An 18,784-nucleotide genomic window follows, 5' to 3' on the forward strand; every position below is an offset into this window, starting at 1 on the left:
GCCATGCTCAATAGATGTTCAAGTCTAGTACAAAGTAATTATATTTATTGTAAACTTTATTAATCGAAAGTACTATTACTGTGTGATTTACAAGCCACTGATTGAGATATATAAACATTTTATACACTAAAATCTGTATTTTTTCCCTCTTCATTTCAATGTACAATTTCAGTAAGTATGCAATCTGTAGTGATCGAATTCTGCCTGAGAAACCGCACTATGCACAAAATAACAAAGTTCCCATAACTTAAGACTTCATATCTCCTGAACGAATAAAGCTAGAGAGATGAATTATACACCAAAATGTGCATTTTTCAATTCTCTACATATCTTCTCTGTTTATAGTTTACGCTATCTGTGCTCATTTTGGAAATATCTGCGAAAAACTGAAAATTGGCGGCCATTTTCCAATATGGCGGCCGAAGCTCACGGTCAATCTTAGGGGACTTTTAGTATGTTGATTAGGAGGTCAAGTACAACAACTGTGCAAAGTTCCTTGCTTGTATGATTTTTTTTATAAACCCCTAATTTTGACCTAAAATTCCTGCACTAGTACGGAATAGCGAGTAAACGTTATTGCTTTTGATATGGATTCTGCATCCGAGGAACAGGTTTCATCTTTGATCTTATTAGCCTATTGCAATCAGTAGTTGTTGATGCACTACTTCAAATTTGAGTACTGAATTCCCATAATTTGGAAGCCTACTGATAAACGAAATTCAGTTGTTTTTTCTTTTCTTTTCTTGTAATAGGTACAACGTGTCGAGATATAATCACAACTAAGAACACTATCGAAACTGGAAGTGTTTGAATTTACTGGTACTAATGTATGCAATACTTATTTTTATAGATCAAAAATTGTAAAAGTTATCAAGAAATTTATTTATTTTTTTTTGGTAATCAATTCAGCTCCCCAAGAATTGGTTGTATCTCCTCCCCTAATCCTTTATTCAAACTGGAATGGTTCAAATAAACGATTTTTGGTTTTAACCTTTATCGCCGTATAACATAAATACTAAGGGAGTACAATGAAAAAAACAGTAAGTAATGGCTTTTTGATATCGATTCAGCGTCCGAGAAAGAGATTCTATCTTCGATCTCATTACTTTATCGCAACCAGTAGTTATAGTTGTACTACTTGAACTGCATCTCGATATCTTAAAGGTTATGCTGTGCATATGGTGGGATATGAAAGGTGTGGTGTACTATGAGCTGCTGCAACCGGGTGAAACTATGAATGGAGAACGTTATCGACGACAATTAATGCGTTTGAAGCAAGCTCTGGCCAGAACACGACCAGAATGGGAGAACAGACATGATAAACTTATTGTTCAACATGATAACGCTCGCCCACATGTCGCAAAACCGGTCAAAACCTATTTAGAAAATGTCGGATGGGAAGTTTTACCCCACCCGCCGTATTCACCAGACGTTGCTCCTTCGGACTACTACTTGTTCGATTGCATGAACAACGATTTGATTGGACAGCGGTTTACTTCTTCAGAAGATATCGAAACAAGGGTCTCTGACTGGATCGCTTCCAAGGATGAGGACTTCTTTCGCCACGGAATCCGTACATTGCCTGACAGATGGGCGAAAGTGGTGGCTAGCGATGGACAATATTTTTCTTAAGGTATTTATGTATTTTGTGTTTGTACTACAGCTTCAATGTGTGCGTACCAACCACACGAATTAATTCCTAGACCAAATATATGGTTAACGAAGAGGATGGAACCTAGTTTTACGAAGCTGAATCAATTACAGAAAACTTAATCTCTATATATCTTACCGTTCTTGCTCTATCAAAATCAGTGTTGAAAACAGAAGTAGTAGTAAACTTCACCTATTTCCGTTATTGGTAGAGTGTTGCGAGTTGTAACGATATGTTCTCTTGGGACTGTAGAAAACCACTTCCTGCTATCTATTACCATTTCTGTTCTATGGCATAGGAGGGGGCGGTTGCTCAGTGGTAGAGCGTTCACCTCCAGTGCTTGGGGGTCCCTGGTTCGATCTCAGCTCGTGCTGTGTGGACAAACACTGTGCTCGTGGGTTTTATCGGGGTTCTCCCGTTTCCTCCCACTTTCTTCATTCCACCATTTCATTCATTGCTCATTATCACCGTCTCCTTTAGCCTAACCGGCATAAACATGGGACGTAAAACTTAAAGATTTCATTTCATTTTTTTTCTGTTCTATAACGATAGGTATTGAAAACGGAAATGGCTAATTTTAACCACTTCCGGTTTGAGTAAAGAGTTAGTAAAGAAGATGAAACCTATTAATAGAACAATGAATCGATTGCAGAAAGCTGTCTCTTAATATGTCTTACCGTTTATGTTTTGTGGCAATCAGCATTGAAACCAAAACTAATATTAAATTTGTATCACTTCTGGTTTTGATAGAGTGTTTCTGTTAGTTATAGTATGTTGCCTTGAGACGCTGAATCGTTTTCAAAAAAAAAAAAAAAAAAACTTCTCTCTACTTTTATCATTTTTCTTCTATGGTAATAAAGGTTAAAACCGGAAATGTCAAATTTGAAGCATTTTCGGTTTGAATACAGAGTTAACAGAGAAAATGAAATACGGTGAATCGATTGTAGAAAGCCACTTCTTGATATCTCTTACCGTTTTTGCTCTGATGCCTTTGACAGACAGACGGACAAAGTCGTTCTATAAGACTTTCGACACTTCTGCGTAGAATAGTTTGGAAGTTTGAAACTAGGTTTATTGATATTTTGGACTTAGCCAACGTTTCTGAAACAAAATCCTGAATACCACACTGGTGTTAATGTTTTAAATTAATGTAATTGACAAGAGTTTTATTCTACGGGTACTATATAAAATAACACAAGATTTTAAAAAATGTTACATTTCTTTACTGTTTTGTTTCTCATTTTAGAAAAAAAATCGAAAAAAGTTCGATTCGTTCAAGTGATTACTAATGAATTTGAAAATAGTAAATAATAAATCTTATTATGATACAAAAACATCTAAGCCAAGGATATATTTACTATTATTTTAAAACTGCACTTTTTAAAAATTCACTCGGGATTTCTCTGCATGAATAGCAAAGAAAATTTTGTTTGAACCAAATCTAACATCTAAAGGTTTTTAAGGTATCGCTTCTTGTCAGTAATTCAAATTAGAATAATCAGTAACATTATTTTACAACTTATTACATATATAACTTATATAATTACTTATATTTTATTGTAAATACCTAATTTATTAAATTCAATAGTAAATGATTAACATAGCAGAGGATTAAATATAGCAAAAAATATTAGTTATATTACTTATAATACATTATTAAATCACGTTGTAATAGTACTTGCAAAGGCATTCCTTATTTAAACCAAATCGACCCTTTTCTATCTTTTGATAATTATTGCTTAAGAAGATGAATTTAAAGATCTTCACTTCGAACTTCCTCTCCTTTAATAGAAATCCTGGATTTCTTAACGGTGTCAGTATTCGAATACTGTGCTTAAAGATCTTTCAACAGTAGCTGTTGGCACAGGAATAGTTAATATTTTTCACACATGCACATTTTAGTCCATCATAACCTAGAGTGGAACCAGGAATGCACCCACGGGGAGTCCACCGGGTTCGGACCCTCGCAAAATACTTCCTAACTCAACATACATTTGTACACTTTCTCAATAAAACTACAGTATACTTGTTTAACATGGAAATGGTTGACATAGCAAGAAAATTTGATCTTACACTTCATCTGTACTCCTCTTATAAACACAATCTAGTTTAATCATTTTTTTTTCTAAAATTACATATCGTCTTTTCGGGTGCAGAATAATACCCGGCTAACACTACATGTAGTGGTTCTTATTGGATCCGTCTCCAAAGCTTGGACCCTTTCCAAATAAAATTTCTGGGTGCGCGCCTGAGTTGAACTTAATATATTTTAATGTTGACACACTGTGTTACTCACAATTTTTGAAAATAGTTTGAAGGATTGTACATCTGCTTTAAATAATCTTCATCTATGTCATGAAAACTTTGATTTCTGACATCTGACTTTTGTTTCATCAGTTGTCTCTGTCAGTTAGTACGGTCTCTCGATAGAGGGCTGTAGTCTCTGATTATGGTGAAGGTACATTTCCATTTTTTCTTCTTCTACACAGTTTTCTTTTACTATACCAATCATAGATTTAACAATTTTTTGCGGAGGACAGTAAATCTGGAAACCTGGGGATAATACCCCGGGCACCGCACTGATCGAAGCACTGTTTAATATCTTTGCAGTAAATTTCTGATATTCAGCGTAACCTTTAAGAACTTAAATAGTATTCCACAATTCTGAATTAGTGGCATTTGGAAATCATACTAGTTGCTTTAAAGATTTATTTTCCACCCTTTAGGTAACTTATTTGCTTCCAAATTTTGGACGTAGTCGAAAAAACGTAATGTATTTATTCATTATCTATGTAGGTAATATATAAATAAAGGAACAAATATGAAAATAATTTTAAAATAGGAAAATATATTTATTATTATATACATTTGGTCATGTAATTTACATTATTTTGAAGTACACAGTAGTTTTTCTGAATACATTCTATTCCACATAAAACTTCACAAATATATGGAACTTAATCATATGGCAGTATTAGTAAGTGTTGCTGGTCCCTCAGAATTCGAATTCATATTTAGGTAGCTCATCTACTTCACACCACCTGAAAAAAGTATATGAGAAAGTAATTACAATAGTATCTTTTTTTAACAATAATAGCTACATTATGGTGATAAATTTTACTTCTATCACTCCGGTGGATTTATTTTTAATTCTAGTGCGAATTACAAACTTCAATAATTTTTCAATTTCATTATATATATAGGTGAACTTTGCCTACTTTTAATACAAGTTAGTTACAAATGAAAAGACAAAATAATTATATTTGTGCTTATTTTATCATTGTGGTGAACAAATATCTTGTGAATGGGTTTCTTTTGGGATTCTCTTCTTTCTTCATTTCACCATTTCATTCATTTCTCACCATCACCGTCTCCTTTAGCCTAGCAGGCATAACCGTGGGACGTAAATTTCAAAGATTTCATTTTTTCCATATAAGGAAAGTTTATCTTGGATAGTCAAAACATTTACAACTTTAAAAATTCTTAATCCTTTTATACATAAGATTGCTTTAATTCCTTGTTTTGAATTGGACTATTATCCTAATTTGATTAAAATCAAGATCATAATACCAAATTATCTCAGGCTAGAAGACGACTACTTAAGGGAAAGAACATATAATATCATTTGGAAATTTTACACTCAGGAATTAAAGTCATAATCAACTCGAATGTTTACAAATGCATCTAAATTTGAAGAACAAAATGTTGGTACAACAATTTACACTCCTTCTAAAGATGTTACATTAAAATTTAAATTACCAAAATCCCTCACTATTTATAAAGAAGAAACATTTGTTATTCGACAGGATTTACTATATATTAAACAAAAAAAAAATCTTAGCATGTATTTGTTCCGATTCCATAAGTGTGTGTTGAGGGGTATTCTTTGGAACTCTAAAGCTTTGTTGCCCATATTTAATATAAAATACTTATATCGTATTCTAACTAAGTAGATATTTCATTTAATTTCAAAAAATCATATGTTGACATAAAAATACGAACATAAGTGACCCAACAGCGAAGAATTCTTGCACCAAGAATTTGGTCTTTCCTATCAAAATTCCACATCATAATTACAATTATATAGTGAAGAACAATAATCTACACCACCCAGATAAAACCTATTGGCCTTCTATGAAAAATAAAGAAAATAAACATTGGAAATATTTACAGTTCTGGTCAAGATCTAAAATTATACTTTTTTTTATAGGCTCCTTCTTGAGACTGCTTTAATACAAGTCAAACTTTTGAAATCAGAAACAAACATGTAACTGCTGGTGCCGCAAGGGTGACGGAACTATTTATTATATTATTTTTGAATGCAAACTTTTCGAAGATAAACGACAACAATTATTGTTCAATTTACATCTGCATTCAGGCTATGGACTTTTCAATTTTAAGAATTTTTTTTCTAAATTTAGTTGGAAAGCAATAAAAACAGTTCTCAGTTTCTGCAGGACACAGGCAGTAGTTCTTAAGAAACACACATGTATATACATAATAATCACCAAAAAATCTTCAGAGAGAACAGATATACAAGGCGATTACAAAGTCCCGTCCCCTCCCCCCTTAACTGACTTATATAAACTGTAAATATATATGACGGAATTACAATGCATTTCTTTCTTATTTCAGGTATAAACAATGCCTAATACAAGTGACTATACCATTGGAGAACGCATCGTCACAAGCACTTGGGTTCACGAAAAACCCTGAACAAGGAAAACGTTGGAGCAGGTGTGTATGAATTTCCAACTACGATTCGGACGATATTCCCCTCCAAAGAGAACACTTTTACATTGAGAACAGAGACTGTTTTCTATCGTGGTTGAAGGATAAACCACGGAGCGGTAGATCGCCCACAAGAGAGAAACAACGCATACAAGTCGTGGAGTCAGTTGAAAAGATCACCAATAAAGTAAACTCGCAAACGTCCGCGGAATTCGATATATCTTGGTCAACTCTGTGCAAACACATGAAACATTACACTCATATTGACCTAAATTTGTTCAAGAATTATCTGATAATAATTTAAACCGAAGGAAGGAGGCATGTGACCTTTTTCAGGTGTTTGACACTATCCTCAAACGTGGAAAATGATTATCAGTTATGAATGTATCATGTACCGAAGCTTCCGAGCAAGAAATACTGGCTTCGAGTCAAAGAAACCCCCTTATTTTTATGAGGAGATTGAGAATGACCCTACCCATGCCATGGACAGCAATCAAATTTACGGTCCATATTTTTTGATGGACCTGTTAACCAACGTCGATATCTTGGTATGCTAAGAAATTGGTTCATTTTCCTTTCAGAAATCCGAGGAGTCAAGGAGAATGTTGGTTTCAACAAGATGGAACACATCCTTATTTTTCCTCTTCAGTTCGAGAATACCTCAATAAGGTGTTTTCAGAACGCTGAATTGGCCGCGGATCGCTTTCATTGCCCGCTCCCACTTCGAATCCCGAACTTAACGACCTATGACAATTCGCTCTGGGAATTCATCATCAATATTGTTGCAGCACAACATTATGCTACGATTGATGAATTGTAAGAAGCTGTGATATTTGCTTTCAGGTGGGTTACTCCAGCAATGCTGAGAAGAATATCCCACAGAATCTGGCGACATATTATTTTGTGTTCGGAGCACGATAGAGACCATACTGACGTGTTAGACATTTAGACATTAAAGAAACAGACATCCATTACACATAAAACTCAATAAACAAAGTGTACATCTATAGAAAAAATAGTTATAATTAAAATTTTCTATAGTTTGAATATTTAGTACTTCAAGAGAAGTGACGGGACTTTGAAAAAAATATCCTTTTACGCAATCATCTCCAGATCAAATCAAATACAAGGAATAATGATCGAAATGAAGACAACATAAATTGATGACATCTTCCAATAAGAGTTTTACAATCAAAGTTTATTACTAATTTCATTAGAATACAATTCGAGATTATAAACCATTTAAAAATATGTCTCGGGTCCATAATATGAAGAAACACTTGTAAGGTGAAGAAGAAAGAAAGCTGGATCTGTTTTTCATGCAATGCAAGCTAATTTAACAGAGTAGAAATTTTACAGTTTATGTTCCTATGATAGTAAAAATTAGTTTTGATTGTGCAAAAGTAAAATAAAATATCCGCTCTGTTAATTTGATAAAATAACAACTATTGAACTCCATTTCTTACAGGCATCATTGGATTGAGAGTGTGGAATATGGAACTGACTTAACCATAATATTTATTATTTTTGTGATACAGTTTACTCATGAAATAATTTCTTACTAGATTCAAGTCCTTTGGCCCTCTGACCAACGTAGATCAGTACATATAAATGCAACAGTTTAATTTTAGGTGTATAAGTTATGATTCTGTTTCGCCCTGAATCAGCAGTTTTTATCTTTTATTGGGTTTTATATATATAGTAGCCTTTGGCTAGCTGGAAACTTCGCCCCCCAGACCACCGCGTTTGCTCGGCCTACGGCCTTGCATCTCTTAAATCCACCATTCTACCGAATTTCAAGTTTCTTTTCCTATTTAAACTATCTAAAAGATAAAATTTTGTATCCCAAGAAAACGCGCATTTAAATAACATGAGAATTTCTTCATCTCCCTTTAGACCACTTAAAAATTAAAAATATTAACTTTTGGTAATTTTCCTGTGGGTTAGTCCCGAAAATCTACAATCATGCCAAATTTCAACTTCACATGTCAACCGGAAGTATTCGTTATTTTATGTCAGTGAGGTAGTTCATGTAGTTTTATATATAGTTAGGATTTACGAATAGTGACAGTTCGATCGTCTTAACTCCTTGTGGAATAACAATTTACTCACAGTTCAATAGATGTGGAATGATGTGGAATTTAGTATTTAGTAATGTGAGAACTTTCTCAAGGGTTATAGTATGCAAGTGATAATATGGACCTTCTCAGTAATGATAGCATGGACCCTCCTCAGTAGTAATTACTCTTCACTCATATCCAGTTTCAAGGACGTAATAATAACTTATCCTACTTATACTAAGCGTCTGCGTGAATAAGGCCTGAATGGGAGAGAGAAAGTAAAGAATAAACTGCTAGACGTTTGCTGATCCTCTTGTCTATTATAATAATCTCATCCTGCCTCAATATCAAATAGACTAATAGTTTTACTTTACACTACGACGTCCAGTCATTACAATCATTCTATCAAACCTTCAAATATTTGAATGGCTCTTAACGAGTTGAACTAAATTTACGGATTTCTAACAGAATAGTTTCCTGCATTTGACACAACCTAAACTTATCTTACCTTCTTTCACTTTGGGAACCAGATCCTAACCTCTTCTATCGGTTCCTGTTAAAAGTTGTATGAACCAATTATACAAGATGGGTACAAAGCAGCTTTCCCCAATATCATATGGGGTTTTGGGGAAAGCGATTTGTACACACCGTCATATTACGCTTGCAGGGAAAAATTCGTTGTTTGTTGAACATGGTGTTTCTGTGTCTTACCTCTAATACGTGCTTTTCGACGAGGACCGATTTGTTCCGAGGACGCGGGGAGATCACAATTAGTAAACAAATTATCATTGACAATGGGGTAAATTTGCTTATAGATAACCGAAGAAAGGCTCCGCTCACTCGACTTACCTTAACAGTGCACAGAGCAGTGATCATTTAATGCCTTTCCTTGTTTAATTTTTAGAAAAATGAAAAAAGAAATCCTAAGCTTAAATTGGTGAAGCTTAAAATATCATCAGTAGAGCACAAAATAAAGTAAAATTTCAAGAGAAATAAATCATGAATATCTAGGAAACTATACATTAAGTAGATTAAATAAAACATTTACCATTTGAAAATTCCGATTTTGAGCCATCTTTGTATACTAACGTAAGCATTTTCGTATTCCTTCTAGCCATCCTGAAACAAAAACACAAATTATTTTTATTTTTGCGCACTGAATTACCTGATTTCCAAAACTATGATTTTACTTAGGTATTACTGAAAAATATAAATTAATAATATATTTTAATATAATCGATATAGTTGAAAGCGTACATACTAGTTTCCTTTAAAATATTTTAATCCGAATAAATAATATGTTGTCAAAATAATATTGTTTCTAAATTATACTGGTTTAAAAAATCTGTCAGAATAGCCTACTTTTTAGAACTAGAAATTTACATTCATAGTTTTAAAACATTAAAATATATATATTCTACTCATTAGTTAAAAATGCACCAACAGGACATCTGCAAAGAATTCCTAACTGATATATCTGCAAAAATGATCAGATATATCAAGAATTGATTGTATTCCAATCGGTTTAACGTCCCAAGAATAGTTAACTAAGGGTCAAGGATACATTTTTAACAAGCAAGACGTTAACTAACTTCTTTGTTGTAACTTTAATTCAGGATATGTATCTTTCAGTATCTTTCGTCACAATGTTGAAATGGGCTGTAACAAAGATTACATAAATCAAACAAAGACTTCTTAAAATGTGTCATATCGTTACAGGAAGTGTTTATTTTCTCGAAATTAAAAGTAGGAAAATGAAATTTCATTCACCGAATATTAAACACATACACACACACACACACACACACACACACATATATATATATATATATATATATATATATATATATATATATATATATATATATATAAACTTTTCTCTATTCCAGGAATGACGTAACTGTTATTTGTTTTATTGTATATCTGTAGAAGTCCGGTATATTTTATATGTAATGTAATAAAATATAAATCATTTTTATCGTTCAAATGACTTTTTCAATTAGGAAAAGGACGACATAAGTCATGTCTTTTAGAAGTTCATCCGAGCTTCGAATTTGGCATTATTGTATTATAATGCTTTGATACAGTACTAAAATTAGGAGTGTTAAAATTTAGATTACCGTCTTCAATCCTAGATTAAACCATCGTTACCCAAATATCCTTTCATGGGTTCTTGTTTCTGTCCTGAACACCTAACTGCTCTAATTTAAGTACAAGCCTAATTTAGTCTAATTAAAACAATCAATTGAAGGGCATTTTTTTCAACAAATGTCGTAACAAATGTCGTAAAGTCTTCTTAGACTAGAGAACATACATGCGATTTGTGAGATTATTATTGTTTAACTAATGGACGCTGTGGGGTACGCAACTATAAGAAAGGTTTCTCGCGAAAGTTCCAGCGAGAACTGAAATATTTAACTGCAATTATTTTCTGGACACAAAGTGAGTGCCTATTATTTATTCATCTATAACTAGTTTTTGTTATTACTTTACAAAATATTGAAAAAGCAGAGAACGAGATTGTGTTTTCGTTAAATCATATTATGATTTACATGATTCATCTGTGAGTTCAGTTTAAAACATGCATCTCCTCTGTAGTAACTCTAAATCCTACCACTTTAGTTTCAGCCATACACACTCGTATACGGTTTAACAATTACATAGAAGTTAATCTATTAAGGCTAAGAAGAAAGCATTTATATCATCTATATATATAAAAGAGAACGTACAAAAATTTGTCCGCTCATCACGCTAATACGGCTGAACCAATTTCTTTCATTTTTGGGGGGTTATTAGGATTTGGACCCTAGATGGTTTTTATCATATCACTTTAATTTTTAATTACCAGTGTCTTGAGATAATTGACCATTCAAGTGTCCATAACGTACAAATCCTTTGTTATTAGTTCATCATAGGTAAAAATAAACGTATTTATATGCAACCCGCATGACCGTGTCACTCGGCGGGTTAACATAAATGACAGGCGATATACAGCGGAAAATAGCTTGAATCTTCTGTTTAAAATTTTTTAATTGATTTGCTTATTTTTACAGACACTTTTACAATATGCCAGCACCGGGATGACCGCAGCGAAGCGGGGCGGGTTAACATAAATGACAGGCGATATAATGTTAAGATTTACTGCAATCTTCTATGGTTTTTATCATATCACTTGAAAGCGAAAAAGTAAAAATTATCTAAGTAACAAAGTTTATTGCGTTCCGGGGTGACCGCAGCGAAGCGGGGTGAACGCTGCTAGTTTGCAATAAAAGACAAAGCCAACTTGGTCATTCTTAGTTAGCCTTCTCTCGTGCTGTTTTAATGTGGTCATTTCATAACGGTCCTTGTAAAATTTAGCGGACCGCAACGCAAAAGCTGGAACAAATAATTGTAAATGACATACCGATTATTGCAAACCAAAATGCATATTTTACGTTGTATTGACGCAAATCCACATGGAATGAGACCCCCCAAGTCTCCATCTTTGAATTAATTTGTTCCAATATCTTACGCTTTCCCGATTCATCTGATTTGGGAAGCTATTTATATTGAGGAGTGTAACGAATGTCAATATTATAGGTATGTAAGTTATCATTAAAACTTTATTATTGTATAAAGAGGCTTTTATGTAATAAACACAATGTTAAGCACATCTTACAAAGTTATTACAATAGTTTTGGTACACATTTGTGGACGGTTTTTAGCATAATGTTAGCATATAATTTTCAAAAAACAAAAAGTTATGCTGAAATGCATAAGATAGTTAAACTATACAATATTTGTAGTAGATTTTCTTTTCTGCCAAGAGCACCTTCGTTGTTAAGTGTTATATTTCTAGCCTTTTGTGTCAATAACCTACGTTCAGTATTCGAAATAGTATATAGTAACCTTAGGACCTTGAAAGAAGTATCATATTAAACCCAAAAGATTTTTTTTTTTTTTTTTTTTTTTGCGAAGATCAAAATAGGAAATATTGAATATTCTGTTATTCGATCATGTTTATTTCTCTCCAGTAAAATTTACACATGTGATTTCTGCTTGGAGAGATGTTACAACTACTCTTTCGACCTTCTAACTCTGTTCCCAAATCATGTTTTAATTGTTCTGAAAAGATTAACTTCTAAACATAAAACAATTTTTCCTATTTTATGTAAAATAAACATCCTAATCTTCTGTACTTACGCAGCTCTGCGCCTTTCCTTTTGAGTGCTTCTGTTTTTGAAGTTAAACCACCCATAAACAATTGGATTCACACATGAATTAGTACAGGCAAACAAAAAGAAGACTTTTTTAACAAGTGGATCCAGACTCGTAAAATATTCACGGTCAATCCAATATCTACGAAAAAACACATTTGGGATTAGAATTAAAGCATGTGATAGATGCAAACAATAAGTAACATAATGAAAATATTACAAGTATTCAATATAATAGAATCAACTTTCATATCCAAAAACATTGATTTTTTTTTAATCTTTGAAATACACTAATAGAATGTATTTATGTGGAATGTTGTACAAGTCAAATGTTTTTATGGTATGTCTTTCTCGACTGAAGAAAGAGGATAACATAGTTAAAGAATAGAATTAATTTATGTTCACTTTAGAATTAAGTAAATATTTTAAATATATTTTGCCTTCATAGCATAGTTTTATAGCTAAAACATATATTGTTGCGTTAAATTAACATAAAGAGAGAAGATGAAATACCATTGAATTCGCTAGAGAAAATTAATCCCTATCTTTCCTTGTAGTGGTTGTAAATGTTAATTTCCTTATTAAATTCATTTCGTATCAACAATCTTCGAAATAATAATAATAAAAGCTGTCCCTTGTAGGTAGAAAGATTACATTCTATTATTTTGCGTTAACTGAAAATATTAAATTTGTAAAGGAATAATTAACACTTCTGACCAGAGTATAATACTTATTTACTAAAACTAAAATACAATGTAACGGTAATCGACAACTTAACGCTATCTTCATCAGACACTAACTTGGATGAAGATAACGTTAAGTTATCGAAACCGTTGCATTGTATTTTAGTTTTAATAAATAAGTATTATACTCTGGTCAGAAGTGTTAATTATTCCGTTAGTAAGTTCCAGAGTCGTAATGGATAGAATTAAATTTGTATGTAGTACAGTCTAAAATTTTGCATTTCTAGACTATTTTCACACATAACGTTAAAAATACCATTTTATTGTTATAGATATCTTATTTACAGTTCTAATAAGGAACAATTTAAATTGCAACAATTTAAATTGTCACCAGCAGGGGTGGACTGGCTCCATACGGAAGGACGGCGGTATAGATGTTAGGAAGGTGTCACAGTACTTGGTCGGAGAGAGATATATTATGTCATTAATAGATGTCTATTGCTATAGATGCTTCACATTATGTCTATAAACACATCTAGTTTCGAACATACGAAAGCATATAATTTTAAAATAAAGAAACTTCAACCAAAAGTGTAGTTTTAGTTCGAAATTTGATTGGAGAATGCAGCTGCAGCGTCCGGCAATAAAGCTGTAATTTCAGATTAGCCAACCTTACACTTGCATTGCAAAGTTATTATCAAGTAAAATTCACAAGATACGAGATTATTTTGTGTACTATTTAAAAAAATAATGTAAATATTCTAGGAAAATATATTTTTTTTAATTTCCGTTATTAAATAGATTTTCTGGAAATTCATAAAGGAAAAAGGATATCGAGCACTTGCCCAACTGCCCGGCGAACCAGTTCATCCCTGTTCACCGATATTTTAATGTGGGTAATTAAATGGAAAATTAACCATTATTATATTTAATTGAATTGATTTCAATATCAGTGCAAAATATAATCAAGTAATGTTTCAGTAGAATGGTAAATAAAAACAAAACAAAGAATCGCGAGAAAGATTTGGGGAAAAGATAAGCCTATTTTAGTATTTCTTAAGTAAACACTTACGGAATCTTGAAATGTTTTATATTAAAGTTGAGTGTTACAAAGAAATGATTTAAGAAAGTAGCAATGTATTATTACGAAAAATGGAGAAATTAGTTGTGTAGAACAAACAAAAATATAAGAAATTGTTGGAATAAGCACAGGAAAGAACAATATTTGAGACACTTAAAAACAAGAAAGTGCAATCTGAGGGAGATGGGTTACATTACTTATATATATATATATATATATATATATATATATATATATATATATATATATATATATATATATATATATGTGTGTGTGTGTGTGTGTGTGTGTGTATTTGTGTGTTTGTTTGTGTGAAAAGAAAAACATGTCTAGTAAAATGTAGATATGCGGTGTCAAACATTTTAATGATTACTTTAAAACACAGATATTAATGTGAAAACTTCGCAGTATATGGTGACACAGTAATAATAATGAACAATTGAAATGTGTCGTAATTTTTTAAGTGAAGTTATTTCTTGTATTATCTTGTTAAGAGTCTAGAAAAATTTTAATTAGTTCTTAATACTTTGTTCTAAATGCTAGATCTAAGGTATTTCTAAACTTATCCAAACCCAAATTTTTAAGTAATGATTCAACAATGTTTAGTTCATTACCGAAGCAATTGAGGCGCTGTTAATAATAAGAAGTTTCGTGCAATCTGAACTCTCGGAAATTGCAATTTGAAGTGTTCGAGTAGTAACACCAAACTTCTCTGTGGGAGCCAATACTAATGGTTATTTATATAGATTGTGGCAGTTGTTCAAAATAAATACGTAGATTATTTTGACCATTCATGTAGGACCGTATTTACGCATGGGCCAATATGGCCCTAGATGGTAATCTCTTTTTTTTCATACTCTTCTTCAGGAAATTTCAGAATTTTATTATCCATGCGCATATGAATATGACACAGGGTTCTAACATTTGTAAATATTCAAGTAACAAGAACGTGTTTGGCTAGAAAGAGATAATTAACATTTCAGCTATGAATTTATATTTATTTTTAATCTTTTCCCGTTGTTGACACCGTCTTCTCTTATCATAATTTCAAAATCTTTCCATTGTTCATTAACTATAGTTTTAAAAACTTATCACCGAGCAGCCAGTACGAGTAATTTATGACTGTTTCATTGTTGTGACGAATTTGTATTATTAATCATTAGAGTGATTCCAAAAAAAATTTTCGAACTTCGTTTGTGCAAGTTGTGGAAAAGTTTTCATTGGGTTAGTCTAGTTTGCATCTAAAATTGCTTTTTTTTTTTTTTTTTTTTTTGTCAACTCCTTTTCCTATCTTAAAAGTCACAAGCAGCAGCAAGCAGTTCAAGAACTCTGGTCCCCCATTTTTCGCGCTTGTAATGTATATTAATAACGATGAAACTGCTTTTAAAGGTAGGGTTCGTAAGTCTTAACGTTATTAATGTAAAAAAATTGCATCTTTTCTTACTCATTTTTATGTTGCGAAACTGCAAAGACCATACATAATGTGTATAAATGTAATTTTGTGTAAATTTATCTTGTACGTTGCTTGTTTTAGGCAGCCTTTTTTAAAATTAATGACATATTTTTCCATATCTCTCTAAATTCATAAAACTAAAATAGTTTAGTGACTTATTAATACAGACCCTGGCTGTTGTTTTGATAAAGGTTTAAAAACTAGTGTCACATGGCGGCCGTAGGGACTGAAAAGTTTCTTCAGTTATGCCCATTTCTATAACACCATATGAAGTTCACTGCGATTGGAAACCAATATGTGACAAATCACTAAAATTAAGTTAAGGTTTACGATTTTCATTGGGCATCACTGTTTTGCATATTAATATTCACTAGAAGTAAGTCTTGGAAAACACCATTCACACAAATAATTCTGGAAGACATCAAAGTTGACGACCATAAAGGACTTTCGCTAAGAACTTCATCCAATGGTTTGTAATGTCCTCAAGGATAAAAAAAAAAGTTATTCACGATTATGTATATGAATATGAAGTTTGTTTAAATTGATTACCATATTTGTAAAAATTGCAATAATAATGGAGCAAATAACATACGAAATTATATAATAGTAATAATAACACAATCTTGGGCGCTTCGCTTTCATTTTCTTTGGATATTTTACTTAAAATTACTATTAGTATATACTAACTTACATTAATGTTTTATCATTACTAAAAAGGTATTACGTCATTGCTGTTATTCAACCTTCTATATCATATGATATAATCACATTATTAATAAAACATAACTAAAAGACAAAATATTTAAAATTCTATATTTATATGTGAACAAAGGAATTTCTTGTTAAGTCTATTCTAAGTGATAGTTATGTGGTGCAAGTGTGACGGATTATAGGTATGTTGGGTGTGTCGCGAAGGACAATACCCAAGGTGATGACGGCCTATAAAACTTAGGGTAAAACCACGTCGGCAAAGAGCAACAGTGATCAGAAGAAAGCCCTGAGTGACAAGTTCTGCCAAACATTAAAGCACATTATCACTCTGAACTGTTGTGGAACTGCACTGAAAGTGGTGGAGGAACTCAAGCAGCACCTTGTACAGCCTGTGTCGACAATCACAGTTCGCAGTGAGTTATATGACATGGACATGCGGGGTCGAGTTGCACTGGCGAAACCGCTAACAAGGGACTATAACACTTCAGCGTGGCGCCAATGGTATCGCGAACGTGCAACATGTATTGCTGAGCTTGGAAATGTGTGGTAGTGTGGTCTGATGAGTCATCATTCACTTATTTCAATCACAGAATGCATATGTGTGGCGGACATTATAATCTGCAATGTCTCTGTCCAACCGCGAAACATGACCACTGCTCTGTGATGCTGTGGGCAAAAATATACTGGTTTTCAGTGGTCCTGTGCTGACGCTTACAGGTCGCGTCATGTCACTGTCCGTGATTATGCCATCTTTTAGGAAAGCATGTGCACCCTATGATCCAGAAGTTGTTTCCGGCCAGTAACTCCATATTCCAGAATGATAATGTGCCCATTCACATAACTAGAGCTGTTGAAGCATGATTTGAGGACCATCGGTATGAAATTAAACACATTCCCTAGCTCGAACCAATCCCCAGATCTAAATGTACTTGAACATCTGTGGTCTGTTTTATAAACATGGATGCGACACAGGTTTCCGCCTCCATCTTTTCTCACGGAAATGAGTGATTGCACTGCACGCGGAATGCGGAATATTCCATTAGCTAGCATTCACGACTTCAATGACTCAATCTCAAGTCTAATCAGAGTTGCTGAAAACGAAATGTGGTCTAATGCAAGTGTCGATCCTATGGGAGGTCCCGACCCCCCAATACTCATGTGGGCCCCCATGTATTTGTATGAATATGTATTTTTTATAAGTATTTTTATTGTTGTATGTATTTTTTATGATTATACCATATTTGGCATAATTTGAATTCAATTTATCTTAAAATCCTTATATATGTCTTCTTAGACCCTTGTCTGTAACCAAATACACATCTGAATGGAGCCTCCCAAATTTACAGAGAAATCGGCGCCCTTGGTCTAATGAAATATTAATATGGTAAGTTGATTTTTAATGTGTTTCCATTAAATTGATAAGTATCTGTATGTATGCTGTGTTTATAAAATTGACACACACACACGTACACATATACGTATACACACACTATATATATAATTACAATTAAGTTACATTAATTGTTCAGGATTACTACTTACAGCATACAGAACATATAGTAAGGTGTCCAACAAAGAACAAACGCTGAGACTATGACAACCGTTAATTTCAAAGTTCGAACTTTTGCTCGACCTAAGTTTCCTGAGCTAGATCTTCTCATGCAGTGCTCTGAAATTAATAAATTTACAGAGGATTAGTGTTAAAAAGAACATTTTTGGCTTGCTACACATTAATACTTTATTAAACAATGTATAAATTCTGCAGAGGTTATTGATCAGTTCGAACGTTTAGTTTAGTTTTGTTGAGATATTAACAAAAACGTAATACACAAAGTTAAAAATGTTCATGTAAATTATGATATTACACATAAAGATGACGATGTCTTTGCTAATAAAACTTTATGTAAATCATAAAGCCTCTTCAACACTGAAATGAACAGAAAGCTTTATGTGCCTTTTATATTTGTAATTACGGAAAGGGAAATTTAGACATATTGAAATTTCCAAGCCTGAATGTCTGTAGAAAGAGTACATTCAGATTAGTTGGCTGACAAAGTGGTCACAAGTGACAATCTGAATTTCTTACAAATTTTAGTGCTATTTTGTGGAGTTCTTGGAGCTCGTCTAAATGAAATCTCTATTAAAAAAAAAAAAAAAAAAAAAAAAAATAGTAGCTTGTAATTGTCTCAATAGGAATGCAACTCAATCTTTCACTCCA

The 18,784-nt window shown here is 32.7% G+C and overlaps 1 protein-coding gene across 2 annotated transcripts in view; it reads right to left on the bottom strand.

Annotated features, from left to right (window-relative positions):
- Nucleotides 1–4,479: 4,479 nt before the first annotated feature.
- Nucleotides 4,480–18,784, bottom strand: part of LOC145675620 (adipokinetic hormone/corazonin-related peptide receptor variant I-like) — a 57,966-nt gene continuing 43,661 nt past the window's right edge. For both annotated transcript variants that reach the window (XM_081746171.1, XM_081746162.1), the window contains exons 6-9: nt 18,109–18,235; nt 12,625–12,780; nt 9,491–9,561; nt 4,480–4,692 (exon numbers count right to left, since the gene is read on the bottom strand). In XM_081746171.1, the coding sequence (XP_081602297.1) occupies nt 4,679–4,692; nt 9,491–9,561; nt 12,625–12,780; nt 18,109–18,235 (368 nt within the window). In that variant the 3' untranslated portion in view covers nt 4,480–4,678. The remainder of the gene's footprint in view (nt 4,693–9,490; nt 9,562–12,624; nt 12,781–18,108; nt 18,236–18,784) is intronic.

The sequence above is a fragment of the Thermobia domestica genome, chromosome 2 (genome assembly GCF_964235325.1).
Source record: "Thermobia domestica chromosome 2, izTheDome1.hap1.1, whole genome shotgun sequence".
NCBI lineage: Eukaryota > Metazoa > Arthropoda > Insecta > Zygentoma > Lepismatidae > Thermobia > Thermobia domestica.